Source organism: Glandiceps talaboti, chromosome 11 (assembly GCF_964340395.1).
Source record: "Glandiceps talaboti chromosome 11, keGlaTala1.1, whole genome shotgun sequence".
NCBI lineage: Eukaryota > Metazoa > Hemichordata > Enteropneusta > Spengelidae > Glandiceps > Glandiceps talaboti.
The window spans coordinates 14,439,089-14,455,505 of NC_135559.1; the positions used below are offsets into that span (position 1 = coordinate 14,439,089).

The following is a 16,417-nucleotide window of genomic DNA, read 5'->3' on the forward strand; positions in this document are numbered from 1 at the left end:
CAGTCGCCGATCTTTGCAAGGAGACGGAAGTGAGAATCAAACTTGCTTCGAAACATTTGAATGGCTTTGCATTTTATGTTATCGATTAAGATGTATTAGGTGTTCTGGCAAAATAAGAACGGTACGCGGTATGAACACAAAGAATAATTTGTGTATTACAGTAAAAGCGTAGTCAGACTTATTTATGCCTTATTAGGACACTTGCACCTATTACTGTTATTAACATGAATATGATTTTGGGGGATGAAGAACACTATTTAACTGTGAAATATTGTAAAGAAACCCAAATCCACTTGACATGTATTTGGCAATTTTGATGATTTCCTGAACGTTTTTCTTTCAAACACCGCTGATGATGGCCTAACGTTTACCCTAGTCTTTGTTATCTCGACAAATACAAAAGGTTCGCATGGTTCAGATTGGCATAAAAAGAACAAAATCAAACAAACAAAAAACAACAACAAAAAACAACAAAAACATACGGTTACACCTTTGGAATGTGCTCAACTTAGTGACTCAAAAGTAATGTGATTTGGTTTAATATGTAAATGAGCTGTGTGTGTGACGAATAACAAAGTCTATTTTTGCCATAAAAGTTTGTCCAATATTAACTGAAAGAGGCATTTGCAGTGTGCTATGGTACAAGAAACACAAGTTGTAAGGGGAACACACAAGGTGCATTATTTGGAACCATAAAATCGCAAGTACTCTTCCCGACAAATCTTAAACAAGAAGTGAATCTAAAGTGTCTGGAAATAAGGCAATCTCACGACATATTAAGGTTTGTCTGGAGCTCGAGATTTCGAAGAGCCGGCCTTGAGGGCGAATTTTCGACATCAATAATTCCTGCAGTTAGTTGAATTCCGTAGCTCTTCACCACAATTCTCATGTATGTTGGCGTCTCTGTTTTGAACACTTCATCGAACAGCAAGACGCAGAGGCGTATGATGTGAATTTTCCCCTCCTCCTACAGCATGTACGGGTCATTGGCGGCACTAACATGTTAGCTTCGCCCGAGCGCCTCTCGCTGTATCCTCCGACAGGAAATCTCGTTCGGAGGTCGTGTAGACAGTCACACATCGGATCGAATACAAATATACTCGACTTATCCTCAAGAGCAAAGTAAAGCGTCTTAAGGCTTATTTTAGTTTCCAAAATATGTACATAATGCTAGACATTGTTTACTGTAACCGATAAGGGTAATGTTATACACGTGTTGACTGACTGAATCAGGCGGGCAACAACCACATGCCCGAGGGAAACTGACGTATGATTTTGCACGATGTTGCACAGCACAAGCAGTCAACATTTGTTTTGTAACACACCTAATTTTCAATCTTTCAGCACTGTTTTGTATGGCTGACACATGTTGACAGTGATGATAGTTCAGAAAACAACACAGAACAATGTGTTCATTCCGAACCCTTTTCTGGCACAGGGTTGGTAAGTTTGTCTTGAGAAATTTGTAAAAACAAAGACATGCAATTTCTATGGTCGTGTGACTCTCATAGCAAAGAGAGGACGTCAGGCTCGTTAGTTTTGAAAACTTGTACGCATGCGCGTCTGACGTCACCAGTCAACAGCTGCATTTGCAGTCAATAGCACGGAAACTCTACATACCACGTGATCACCTATTGACAAATCACAACACAGGAAATGTAGTAGGTATGTTACAAAATAGAATGAAATAGTATTTCGATTTAAAGGAGCACAAGCTGAGTTGATACGTTTAGGGGGTAAAATTAGTTTTGCTGCATATTCCTTTGTACTATTCTACGTACTGAACATACATAACCACCACTTGCAACTCAAATCTGGTATCAAAATGTAACCAATACATGAGCCGAAGACACGGTTTTTCGTACGTGTGAAAAAATGTCATAGAAAACACTACTATGCAATCAGCTGTTCTAACAATACCAAACAACACTCGAAATGTTATAGAAGATATGCATCGATATTTTCACTTGAGTAAAAAAACTTCTCACTTTAAGGGTGTGCTTTCGATTAAGATATGTAATTGCTGTATATAAACATATTGTTAGAATGTCACAGTGACTCGTACTAGACGTGCCATTTTTTTTCAAAAGAAAGAAAAGAAACTCTTGAAAGTTTGAATTTTAAGATACTGGTCAGGAGTTTGTTTAGTAGACATGCGCGTTCCCAAAATTACAACAAATGGAATGTAACATTCAAATGTCAAGTGTCGAAGGAACTCTTGTAAAGGACTGTGCAATACGTAGTATTGGGACTTTTAGTACGACTTTTAGTGGATATATTACCGGTGAGAGGTTGTGACCGGCAGTCATCCGAAACTCACGCTGTGATATGGGAAATAAATTACATTGCTATTGGCAAAAAAGTGTTGGCATCAATCCATGAAGGCGTACTCATCCCATTTATGACACGATTGTGTTCATGGTTCTTAGAAACAAACACCTGAGATATATCATGATTTCACGTCAGGGAATAATAATGTCAGACACAGTAATATGTTTTGTAATTCCTTGTTTGCCACTTGTAAAAAATTGATACTGTTTAACTAATGGAAGTAAGATAACACATACACAGAAAGCCATACACACATATAGACAAATAAATAAATACATACATACATACATACATACATACATACATACATACATACATACATACATACATTACATACACACATTCCATAATACATACATACATACATACATACATACATACATACATACATACATATATACATACATACATACATACATACATACATACATACATACATACATACATATATACATACATACATACACACACATTACATACATACATACATACATACATACATACATACATACATACATACATACATACATACACACACTTACTCTTTTCACAGGCATCGATTAAATACGTAATATCATGTATTTGGTACGTAGTCGAACTACAGAAGTACGACTAATATTTTATGTATGTCTCAGGTATACGGAATTTCAATATTCCATAGGTGATTAAATAGCCTCTCAGTATTAGTTTTTCGTTAATAAAATGATCAAATAGCCAGAGAGGTTTGAAGATCACTTGTTAAAATAATCGTATGAGTTGCCACTTAAATTATTCCCATGTTTGCCATTTACCGAGACATGTTGTATGACTACTTACTCCCCTGCAATCAACCACACGATATTATGTATTTTGCATTGCAAGGCAATTTATACAGACAGAGAAAGTCATCCATATTGTATCTCCAAACATCAATTTACATTCAATCCTTATAAAAAAAAAATAGTCGAGTGGCAACAACAAATTCCCAAACAAGCCACAATGATAGATTGTAATTGTTAATTCACAGGCGACATTAAATTTCACCCAGACAATTTTAATATTATAGATAATGACAACAAGAGAAACACACATTAGGACAACAACAAACTGAAAAAGCTTATAAAACTCAAAGACGGTTATTGTCTCATGTGTCTGGCAACTGTATTTGGGGATAAATATAGAGAACCCCAGGAAAAATTTACACCGTCAACTAAATCTTGTGTGTACTGCAATTTGTCAAATAAATAATTCCATGCACGACAGGTGTTTGACAAATTTCGAAAGCTACGAGATAACCGCCATTAAATATTTACTATTTTAGAGACAGGCAACAATAAAACTTTGACAGAGTGTATCTCGGTCTGATGGAGCTATTTCATTGTTAATATTCATGACAGTTTGGTGTAAATATTAAATGAACTTATCATATTAATATTCATTAGTGTTGTGGTGAACCGTTGGGAATTTGACTTGATCGAAGAGGCTTGTGACGAATTGTCAAACTATTAGCTAATTTGCATAGCGACCTGTGACCTTCCCGTCAATGATCCAAGCCATTCAATTTGCATAACTTATAAGTACATTAAACTTTGTACGACTTTCGGAAAGGTATTCCTATAGTTCACACCAGGATCTATAGTTTCACGGGTGATTTTAGAGACATGATTTCCGTATTGTACATTTTTCTAATTAATTAATTAATTAATTCATTCATTCATTCATTCCACCAACCAACCAACCAACCAACCAACAACCAACCAACCAACCAACCAACCAACAACCAACCAACCAACCAACCAACCAACCAACCAACCAACCAACCAAGAATTCATTTGCACCCACTCATTTTCCATCATGCATTGTATACCCGGAAGCAGTATAAGATATCAATCATTCCTGTTATATTTTCCCGCCAAATATCTGCACGTTCGTCTGCACGTACACTATCTGTTCCCCTCAAAATTATTATCTATAAATCCAAAATTGCACGTATCAATGATTTCAATATTTACCCCTAGTGCGGTGAAGGAGAACATTAACAAAATAACAAAAAACAGCAAAAAACAGCATAAGTTCGCACAAAAGATACTATTTTCTGTCGTTGGTACATCAGTATTGTATCTTTGCCAGGCAATATGGCGGTGATGAATTACTACGGCATGTATACAATATACTGCCAGTGTTCTCCAGTTAATTTAATATCTCACGGTTCAATTCGCATGGGGCTGCTTTGTAGTGAAATCTCCCATAGGGTGTAATACATGACTCTCATCCGTCGTATTGGCTCACTAACTGATGTATCTCCTAAACTAACGATTCAGTCTTAGATATATGTCTTTTGATCATCGACTGTTCCATTTAAATGCTCTCCAGGAGAAGCTACTATCCTGCTGGGTGTCGAACTATTTACGGATCTGAAGGTCATGGTAAAGGCCAGGGTGGAAAAGTCAATCTCAAATGATATTTACATCCAGATTGCATATATGAACTTGGTAATAGTGTTATACCCCCTGGATTGATGCTGCATAATACATGTATCTCAATAATTGACTTTTGCTGTACGTCTCACCCCTTAGAGAGGTCATATTTGACACGATGTTTCCAAATTGATTATGCCAAAGTAATATACAAGTGGTTAAGGATTAATTGTATTTATATCAATGAGTAAAATTCCAACTGTACGAGCATGCATGCCTTTCTAACTACCGACCTTAAGATTAATTTAGTACTGCATTGTATTAGAAAAAGGCTTGGCAATTTTCATTTTCATCACTCGGTGTAAAATTAATTAGGTGTATCATACTATATTTGCTGGTATTGTTGTCATGACTGTCACTTTTTGAGAGTTTGAGAGAGTGTTGAGCACGTGGAGTCAGAGACAAAGCAGGAATGGGAAGATGGTAAAAGTGCAGAGAGAGAGAGCGAGAGAGAGAGAGATAGAGAGAGAGAGAGAGAGAGAGAGAGAGAGAGAGAGAGAGAGAGAGGGGGGGGGGGAGACAGAGACGGAGACAGACAGAGATAGTGTGTGTGTGTGTGTGTATGTATGTGTGTGTGTGTGTAGAACAGATGTGACTGTCACTTGGGAGGTAGAGAGGGACAGGTTCAGCTCGGAGGGGTGGGCTTACTCGGAAAAGACGAGTTCTGATCCTTGAAGTCAATATGGAATGTAGTTTTACTCACAGGCTCGGAAGTACACTTTGTTACACGACAGTGATATTAATATTGCAAATGGCGTATTTATAGTGATTACTAGTTGTATATTAGATTGGCAGAAGAAAAGATGAATTGATGATTAATCATACAAACCATACGGAACCTATGCCCTTATATGTAATACAATATACATTAACTTGAGATTATAACAGAAATAACTGAATCGAAAATAACTGCCGGAAGTGACAAAAAAATCTTAATTTGGGAACAAAATTGTTACCACGGAAACATTAACCATGTTGTCAATATTATGTTATTATCACTGTGGGTTTCTTTTGAATGTACGCAATGCTTTGGGGGTTGATCCGGTTAGTTACAGACTCGTTACTATTTGTGGCTGTATTTTAGCTATGGAACGGATGATCTATATTAGCTGAGAGGCTGTTGAGATGCATGGCAACTACTGACAGTGTTTCAGTGCATCCAGGAAATATGGTCAAGATCGATATCCACGCACCTGATAGGCATTGTTTATACATGGATGGCACATGAATAGCGAATTTACAATATGGTATATACATTTACGATACACTACATCAGGAGCAACAGTACTTATTTATGGTAAATTGTCACAAACCCTGCACAGAGAGCGTATATTAGTGCCTATTATTTATCACGCATGTAGACTAAGTATCGTTTACGTCATTCCTAGCGAACGCGTCATTAATGTATCCTCGTTCGCGGTTGAAATTAAGGAAAAAAAACTTTCACTACAAAACAGAGAAACTTTCTACTCTCTTTACCTACATCTACCATGACGTTGTATCATTTACATGTAATATTTATATGTGATGTTATCAATCATTTTTTAAAAAAGAATTACAGTTACTCTATTTTTATCTGTATTGATTTTGTAGCAAGACAGAGATTAGAATTCTCGAGAGTTTGAGTCAATAAGTATGCTGCATTAATTTTAATGAGCTGAAGTAACGACTTCTAACGCACAAGTACACACGTAAAGTAAGCGAATCATTAAACGATCAGCAGGTTTAAAAGAAAAAAAGAAGTTAATTGTCAAAAGTCATATGCTATTCCTATATTAGGTAAAAAAAACACCAAAAAACAATTTAGTTTAAGATTTGTCAAAGTCAGTTTTCTGGAATACTTTATTGATTTTTATATGAGGCTGACCAAAACGAAATAACATGGAATACAGCATGTGGTTTCGAATCATATGTAGTTTTCCGTCGTAACCACAAACTTGTTTATGTTGCTTTTAGAAAAATGTCACAAAAAATGTCATGAAAATTATGGTTTGTAATTAAATAACACAAGTAATATATGACCTCCAAATGGCAAAAAAGTTCATTTACCATATATATATATATATATATATATATATATATATATATATATATATATATATATATATATATATATATATACCATATATATATATATATATATATATATATATATATATATATATATATATATATATATATATATATATATATATATATATATATATATATAACTCGGTGAGTATCAATCTGCTAAGACAGTGCTCTATACCGCAGTGGCAGAGCGTAATAGTTTTGGTAGTACTGGAACTCTTTCTTGGGTGTAACTCGGAGTTTCACGCATATTGCGATCATCAGACACTCGCAATATGCGTGAAACTCCGAGTTACACCCAAGAAAGAGTTCCAGTACTACCAAAACTATATATATATATATATATATATATATATATATATATATATATATATATATATATATATATATATATATATATATATATATATATATATATATATATATATAATTTTATGGTATGTAATCGAGATTGTAGGATGTCAAACACCAATATTGTCTTGAAAGATATGTACCGCAAATATCGTGTAGTCATAGTGACTGTGTATTGAGGTGTCAGCACGCAAACATACCTTCGCGTAGATTTAATCAGTCATCATGTGTTTATACAGCATCCAATGTTATGGTTAACTCATCGGAAGGTTTGGGTTGTGTAATAAAAACTGTGTCATCTGTATGTGACAGAGCAGGCTTTTTTGGCGCGACAAAAATCTTACTAACATTGCTGCAATTGATTTAAAATGAAATATCATCGCTTAAGCATATTGTTACATAGTGAATGGTTTGCCGTCGATCTGTTTAGATACTGATATTATACACAAAGAAAATGTATCAATTATTAGTAAGGTTTTTGTTGAGGGACCAGATGAAATGTAACAATTTTTTTTGTTTAGCAGTGATAAAATGTAGCAATCTTATTCAGTTCAGATTAGTATCTAGTCCCCCGACGCTATATTTCTGGTGAACGGGGTTCGTAGTATACCATTCGGTCGTAAGTATATTGTTCAGTTTTATCGCTTTACTGCCCAAGATCGTATCATGGCAAAATGATGACAAATGATTGAGCACAGATCCCATATGGTCGACTGCACTATCAATGTATCGATGCATATTTTAAAATGTTCGACTTCCGGCAACTGTCCGTATTTAGGGCAATTTTCTATAAATCTCCTGCTTGGTATGGCCGCGTCGTTTTCATATACTAGTATTACATGTAGATAGGTAGTTTCTATTGTTGACAATAGTTATTACTATTCATGGCTGAGTAGTTTTAAGGTCTACTATTCATTTACGAATCGTTCAAAAATACACGTGATTTTGATTTTTTTTGGGTTGAAATATGTTATACTCCTTTCAATAGTTTTCCACTAAAACCTCTGTACACAACAATACAATAGTTTTGTTGGCGCATGCGTAGCTATACAATTAGCCGCTTTTGCCGCCAGTTTGAGGTGAACAAAGCACTCTTTCTTTTTCCGCTGATACTTGAGGGTCATGATGCTTATTAATCAATGTTTCAAAGTGATAAAATGTGCAATTTAATTTTAAAAAACTGGGCGATTTTATTCATCTTATTCGGGGGAAAATGTGTAAGATTCTAAAGTAAGATTGACTTGCAAATGGTGTTAACTTTGACAAGTGTGATTAATTACCTACCAAAACACCAGCCTGAGGCTAAAGGGTTAATGATGTTGAATATATGCTTTTATATTGTCTTGAAATATTGGCTAAATACTTTGATGGGATAGGCATGCTACATTGAATAGTGTTAACTATTTTGTGAAATTCGTAAATATAAAAACACGTCACAATAAATAGTTACCAAATTTATCACGACAATGTCACGTTGTAAGTCGTTATTCGTTGGCGACCATTTTGAAACATACCTTCCATGATCAAGCAAACTAAAGTTTGCTTGATCATGGCTATGTTGAGGATGTTAATGACTTTTTAGTTTCTTTTCGAATGTTTATTATTCTAGCCAATGAATCACGTGTAATCTTTACAATCTACTTTGGAAAATCTCAATTCTCATTCATAGACACTATCTGCATTCATGTGAAAAAAATTTGTCTGTCCCTGACGGAATTTATTTACGCTCAAATATGACGTCGCCATATCACTTATAAATTATTCATAAGACTTTTAAAAATTGGACTTGTCGAGAAAAGTTTATGAGGAATGCACCTGTTTTGGTTTCATAACATATGCTAGATTGTAGACCAAACTGATGAACAACTAGAAGTTAAAAATCCCTGGATTAAGGCCAAAAAAGAGAAATAATTGTTTCTGGTCAGGGCGCACATCACTTAAATACTTTTTTCGTGTTTGTCCAGCCCATGCAGTCTGCAGATTCTGGGGAAAAACAAATATCCCTCCCTACTTCAGTGAAGACAACTGCAGAGCCAATCATGAACAAGCAAATGACATCTGCCCCACATTTTTACTTGCTCTAAAGTACTAAATAAAAAACAGTAACTACTATAAATAGAGACAGGTTTGTTGAGAATATAAAAAGAAAATCGCATCGTCGCACCACTTTAGACAAAATGTCCTGATCAGAAATAATTATTTTCTTTTTTGGCCTTAGCAACAGGTATTAGTATCATCTGTGGATTCTAGTTTAATGAACTCGCGCAATATGCTTTTTGCTAAAAGTAGGCCTGCGTGTCTGAAAGCTTAATTGTACCGTTTTCTCTTTTCAAAATGATCAAGGTAAAGTTGAATGACCGTTATCGTGACTATTAATTTCCAGATTTAAAGATCTCCCTTGATGTTTAGATAATAGCCCACCAAGGTCAGAAATACTTTTCAGTTCTACAGGGTTGATTATATAGCTTATGTTTGTACTTCACTTTGATACACTTCATTGAGCCACAGGCATATTTTGATACTTTACAATATGGTAAATAATTCTACTCACAATGCGAGAGACTGAGAGGTTTATGCACTTTTTTTTTAGATGTTCCATATGTTTTTGATTTTTGTCTCATAAAGTAGATTTCCAAGGAACCTGATAAATGATAGCTTCACTGCATAGATATCAAGTGTTCATAATAATTTCTGACAAAGAAATATAACATAGAAGTGATAATTTCTACTAAAACCGTACGCGTACGTACGAAAATAACCATTCAAAGTAAAAGCATGCTGATGACGAAACATGTAGACGACAATGTAGAAACAAGCAGACGACAATTTTGAAACGCGCGGAAATGTAGACGGCAGTCTTAAAGAAAAACACAGACGACAATCTTATTATATAGGATCACTTTTGCAGAAACATGCAGACGATAATCTTATACAAGCATGCAGACGACAGTCTTGTACAAACACGCAGACGACCGGATGTTATAGAACAATGCAGACAACATGTTTATTCACACATGCAGACGACAATCTTGTGCAAACATGCAGACGATATTCTAGTACAAACATGCAGACGATAATCTTGCTTTGGATATATATGAAATTATGCTAACATTTTTTGTACGCAGAAAATTATCAAATCAATCAAAAGTCAGAAAAAGGCTACAAAATGTACATGTTTTCATAAAAACAAACCATGTCAATATCAACTAAAAGTAGAGATAGCAAGTGTCATATAGTTTTAAACAAATCAAAACTAAACACTTTCCAAAGAATAACATAGTGGAAGGCAATAGTCAGTCTAGTTTGTCCAGTACTGACAGCTAAACGATATGCATACTTGTTTGGCAAATAAAAAAGTGGGTCATAATCAAGCTAATCAATTTATATCAACAGAAACAATATCATCCCAGCAGTATTCAAATTGACACCAGGATTGAGAGAATGTTATAGAAGTAGAGGTGGACAATAATCTGTGAGGGTACGACACATACATATACACATACATACATACACACACACACACACACACACACACACTCACTCACCCACTCACTCACTCACTCACTCACTCACTCACTCACTGCATGTATGTATGTATGTATGTATGTATGTATGTATGTATGTATGTATGTATGTATGTATGTGTGTGTGTGTGTGTGTGTGTGTGTATGTATGTATGTATGTATGTATGTATGTATGTATGTATGTATGTATGTATGTATGTATGTATGTATGTATGTATGTATGTATGTGTGTTTAAGTGTGAACCAAATAATTATTCACCATGAAAGAAAAAACTATCAAATACAAGGAAAGTTTGACCGAATGAGAAAAAATGAAGGAAGAAACAAAGCAGAATGCAGTGGAAGTGAGTTAAAAAGACACATAGATGAATAAAGTACAATAGAAAATCCATTCTAGCACGTACCAAATCAACTCATAATATCATGTTTATTATGTTTTCCCAAGTATGTAGATCATTATGCAAACTTCTCTTTGGAATTTAGGCTGTTGATTATTGATATTGAAACAGGGAACCCGTATACCCTAGTAAATCCACTTAGCAGTAAACACACATTTCCGTCAGACTAGATTTGTCATCATGGTTTGCCTAGAGACTGTTTGCTCTCACATTTTTAAATAAATGATATGATTTATTAAGGCTGGGAAATATCATAGTAATAATAGAAAGTTGTTTTGATCCGTGTTTACATAATGTAAGTAGAACGTTATTAGATATTTTAGCCAATAAGTGGGCACTTCGATATTTATCACTTAGATATTGCTCACCCCCCCCCCCCCCGCGCGCTCTAAAAACCGGGGCAATGTTTGAGCCACAATTGTGCCTCAGTCAACCCAGCTGTATATGAATTAATGGCGAAGCTGGTAGGATAGAGGTTGCAATGTGGATGTTTTAATCTATGCATGCAGAGGAAGTGTAAAGGGCCATTGTGCTACTATAGATCCTTGCCAGGGGTAATATATGCACGGTTCTTTGAGCAAAGTGTGTAAAACTGCTATATAAAAACAAAACATTATCGTTATTATTTTAGTTCTCAGAGGCTTAGCTCGGATTAGCATTAAAATGAAAAGTGTGAAAAATAGTAGTCTGGCAGAGATATGTAAAATATTAGTCCAGAACAAAAGAATGACCCTATAACATAGGGGCACGTAGTATTTCTTAAAGTGTTATTTTCTGCCTACAGGATAAATATAGTAACGATGTGGCTTGAACATATTCCCCTACCTTTATGTAAAGAGCAAGACATTGTTTCATAGTATAGAGTGGTATATTGCTGCATTTGTAGTAACAGGATTCGTGTGACATTTGGCTTACGAAAACATCAATCTAAGCTGTAATACGTAACCCTGTGCCCTACATAATCCTTAATAACACAATGGGCTAATAATTTCATAACAACTCTAATGAGAGAACAATGAACAGAAACCCTTGCTTTTAAACACAGAACTGTCCTATATAAAGAGGATTATGGCGGCTAATCTATGCAAATGCAGGAAATTCAAACTGCTGTACAGAGCACTAGCTTCTGGGTCTTGGTTTCAGCATTTTTTCTATGCTCTGGGAAACACACAGGTGATGTATCGTGTACAAATTGTTTGTGAATGTCATAGGGTGGTAACTTGATACACAAATTAGTTGAAAATCAGTCTGGTTGTTTCATAGAATGAAAAAACCTTTCAAAATGAGACAAATTCCCCTGCAAACAGCTGTTTAGATTGTATGTTACTCAGGATTATTCAAATATGCGGCATTTGCAAGGAAATAAAAATGAAAAAACTGAAACTGTTTTACGAAATCACCGTAAAATGTAAACAATAGATCTAAATTATGGATAACAAGTGTTGGTATAACGGTAAAGGGACTGCGTGCCAAGTCGCAGCATTGAAATTTCCTTGTGTCATGCACCTACAGTTTTGGACTGATAATAGTTTTCTCAAAGAACCAAACTTAAAATGGATGAAGCCTGAATATCAAATATTGAGATATCAATTTCACTGACTTCAAAATAGACCATTGGCGTCTATACATAACTTCTAACATTTATGAATGCAAAATGGTATGGTTTTATGAACGCAGTACCGAAGATCAAAACATTAGTAAGGGTTCATCAATTTTCCTTAAAGGTTTCTCTGATATCATCAGTAACATATATTTTAAGATCAGGAGTTGATGTCTCCGATAGCCTTATCCGAACGTTTGTCATTATATAGAACATTCTGAAGGCTTCTATTTTTTGTAGTATATATAACTAACCTCGTGTATATTGAATGCCTCCAAGCGTTATGTTATGGAGATTTGTCTGAGACAAAAACTCGACAAAATCGTACTGGTATTCCGTGTAATATTGTTATGCAATGAGTTCTACAATATTCAGTAATTTAAAATTAATGATCAAACGCGTATTAAAGTTATTTTTATTTCACTCCAAGTAATAAACGTCGAAGATATGAGTGAATGACATTATCATTCATGACAGGTGCAATGTGATGCATTTTTAATAAATATGTCCGTGGAACGAAACGTGTGCCAGCATGTGGCAACTTGTGTTGAATATGATGTTGGCAGAGTAACATCTTTTGTAACTTGCTACAAATGTTAACTGTGTGGAGCAACGTTAATCTCCGTTTATCTCTGTCTATGTCTGTATATCTTTGTCTCTCTCTTTACTGTCTGTCTGTCTGTCTGTCTGTCTGTCTGTCTGTCTGTCTGTCTGTCTGTCTGTCTGTCTGTCTGTCTGTCTGTCTGTCTGTCTCTTTCCCTCTGTCTCCCCGTCTGTCTCTCTGTTTCTGTTTTTGACTGTCTGTATGTCTCTGTCTCTTTCTTGTCTGTCTGTCTGTCTGTCTGTCTGTCTGTCTGTCTGTCTGTCTGTCTGTCTGTCTGTCTGTCTGTCTGTCTGTCTGTCTGTCTGTCTGTCTGTCTGTCTGTCTGTCTGTCTGTCTGTCTTTGTCTCTCTCTGTCTGTCTGTCTCTGTCTGTCTGTCTGTCTGTCTGTCTGTCTGTCTGTCTGTCTGTCTGTCTGTCTCTCACTGTCTGTCTGTCTGTCTGTCTGTCTGTCTGTCTGTCTGTCTGTCTGTCTGTCTCTCTCTCTCTCTCTCTCTCTCTCTCTCTCTCTCTCTCTCTCTCTCTCTCTCTCTCTCTCTCTCTCTCTCTCTCTCTCTCTCAAATCAAATGCACTAGGTCCACAATGGCCTGAGCCGCCTGACACTTTAATTGATATTAAACGTCATTAAGTGTGTCACCTTTGTGTAATGAATGACTAGTTAACGACCAAAGAATGTCGAAAATATTTCGCTTCATAAATAATTGAAGAGTAATAGGTATAGATATTTCACTCCTCTGCCAACGTCGATGCCGTACATTTACATCGATGCATGACGTGAACCGTCATTTAATGCACATATGTTCACCTTTATATTTAATGCCAGTCCTTGCCGCGGGATAATCTCTGTATGCTTACTATTTATGCGTCATTATTCATTTGAACTCGTGATAATGTAATTTGCCCAAAGGAAAACAATATCAAAATATCCAAAATAATAATGTGTGTGTGTGTGTATATATGTTATAATATATATGTATAACTATTATATATATATACATGTTATATATCTATACATGTTATATATATATATATATACATACATATATATATGTATATATATATGTATATATATATATATATATATATATATATATATATATATATATATATATATATATATATATATATATATATATATATATATATACATATATACACACATGTGTATAACGATTGTTGTTTCCTATCGACCGTCAATTTTCGGATATATATATTTTAGTGTTTGTGGTGTTGTGTAGCCAGACACTTTTTTTTGCAAATTTCGCCCTTACTATCTTGAAAGTGTTTCACTTGCACGATAGTGATTGTACTTGTTATGTTTAACGGGTATTGTAGACGGAGGTAGCGAGTGAACAAACATGCTATGTTCACAATAGCGAGTATTTTGAAGGGAAGAATTTGAAGGAAAACAAACAAGGCACAAATTGAATGATAACAAGAAAACTTCGAGGTAGATGTATTACACATACACAGTGTCTGGGATCTATGGCGTTAAGAGTACCCTGTACGGTGTAAAATAGATTATACGACTAGCTTATTAAATTGTAATTTTTGTCTTTCTTTTTTTTGTTCACAGCCAAGCAATGCAGAAGTTTAAAACTGCTTTCTATTGTGAAGCCGCGGGAGTTGCTATAGAAACCGGCAGCTCTCTTCCTGTCTGTACAGAACCAGTCACTAAAGTAGTGTTCATAAAAACCCACAAGACGGCAAGTACCACGTTGGCGTCAATCATCGAACGGTACGGTTATACGAGAAACTTGTCCTTTGCCTTGGGGAATACAGACCACGTGTTGGCTGACCAGGACATCTTCACACGGACGGTAGTAGAAAAATCACCGCCTCCACTCAAAGGGAACAAGAAGGTGTATGAGATGTTAACCAATCATGCAAGGTACAACAGACCAGAAATGGATGCCGTGGTCCCCAACGCAAGGTACATCACAATCTTACGAGAACCAAGCAGACAGCTAGAGTCTGCCTTTTCTTACTTCCGAATGGCCTCGAGCCTTAAGCTTGACAAGCACCCGAATGCCTTACAACTTTTTATGAAAAATCCACGAAAATTTATGGAAGAGAAGTTTTTCTTTTGGTGGCAGGGACGCAATGGTCAACTGTTCGATTTAGGGTTAGATCACGTGCACCATGATGATATTTACACGGTGGACTACAAAATCCGACAATTAGAGCATGAAATGGACATGGTGCTAATTACTGAATATATCGACGAATCACTGTTGTTATTACGTCGTGCCTTTTGTTGGGAAATAGACGATATTTTGTACATTTCAAACAATATACGCAGCAAGAAACTAAGATATAAAGTCACTGATTCTCTTCGAAATAAAATATTGAGCTGGAACTCAGCCGATGTTAAACTTTACGAGCACTTCAATCGGACCCTTTGGAGAAAAATCGCCGAGTATGGGCCAAATTTTCAAAGAGATTTGCAAGAATTCCGAGACCGACAACAAGAGGTCCTTACGCAATGCGTCAAGTTGGACAAGGCAATAGTTCAAAATGACCTCGAAGAAAGGTATGTTCTGAAAGAAAATGCATCAAATTTGTGTGAAAATCTATGGAGAGGAGACAAAACTTTCACAACGCTTCTACGAGAAAAACAAACGAAAGGGCGAGTCTTAGCTATACCCTCTTCATAGAGGGCGACATCATACTTGCCCGAACTCGAGTGTACAGAAGAAATTTCTAGTATCGACACCTTTTATGACCGATTTTAATCCATACTGGATCAATGCAAACGATTTTAAAACAGTATCTATGGGAAAGGTAAATCAAAGACACGAAACCTTGAAATGTGTCTGAAGAAAATTAAGACACAATTTCGACAATTTCAATTTTATTTTAAAATAACTTTTTTTTTTCATTGTGCTTCATTGAATCTATCAATCAATCAATCAATCAATCAATCAATAAATAAACAAACAAACGAACAAAAAAACAAACAAACAAAAATAAACAAACAAACAAACGAATGAACACCACAGCAGGCATAAAAATGTAAAAAATTCGACAAAACACTAAAACTACATGTACGAGCAAATATGAAAGCAATTGCGCAAACACG

At 35.5% G+C, this 16,417-nt stretch overlaps 1 protein-coding gene across 1 annotated transcript in view; it reads left to right on the top strand.

The window, feature by feature from the left end:
* LOC144442844 (galactose-3-O-sulfotransferase 2-like) overlaps positions 1–16,062 on the top strand; it is a 42,702-nt gene extending 26,640 nt beyond the window's left edge. The window contains exon 2 of the mRNA XM_078132228.1: positions 14,912–16,062. Within this exon, the coding sequence (XP_077988354.1) occupies positions 14,912–15,992 (1,081 nt within the window). The 3' untranslated portion in view covers positions 15,993–16,062. The remainder of the gene's footprint in view (positions 1–14,911) is intronic.
* Positions 16,063–16,417: the final 355 nt, after the last annotated feature.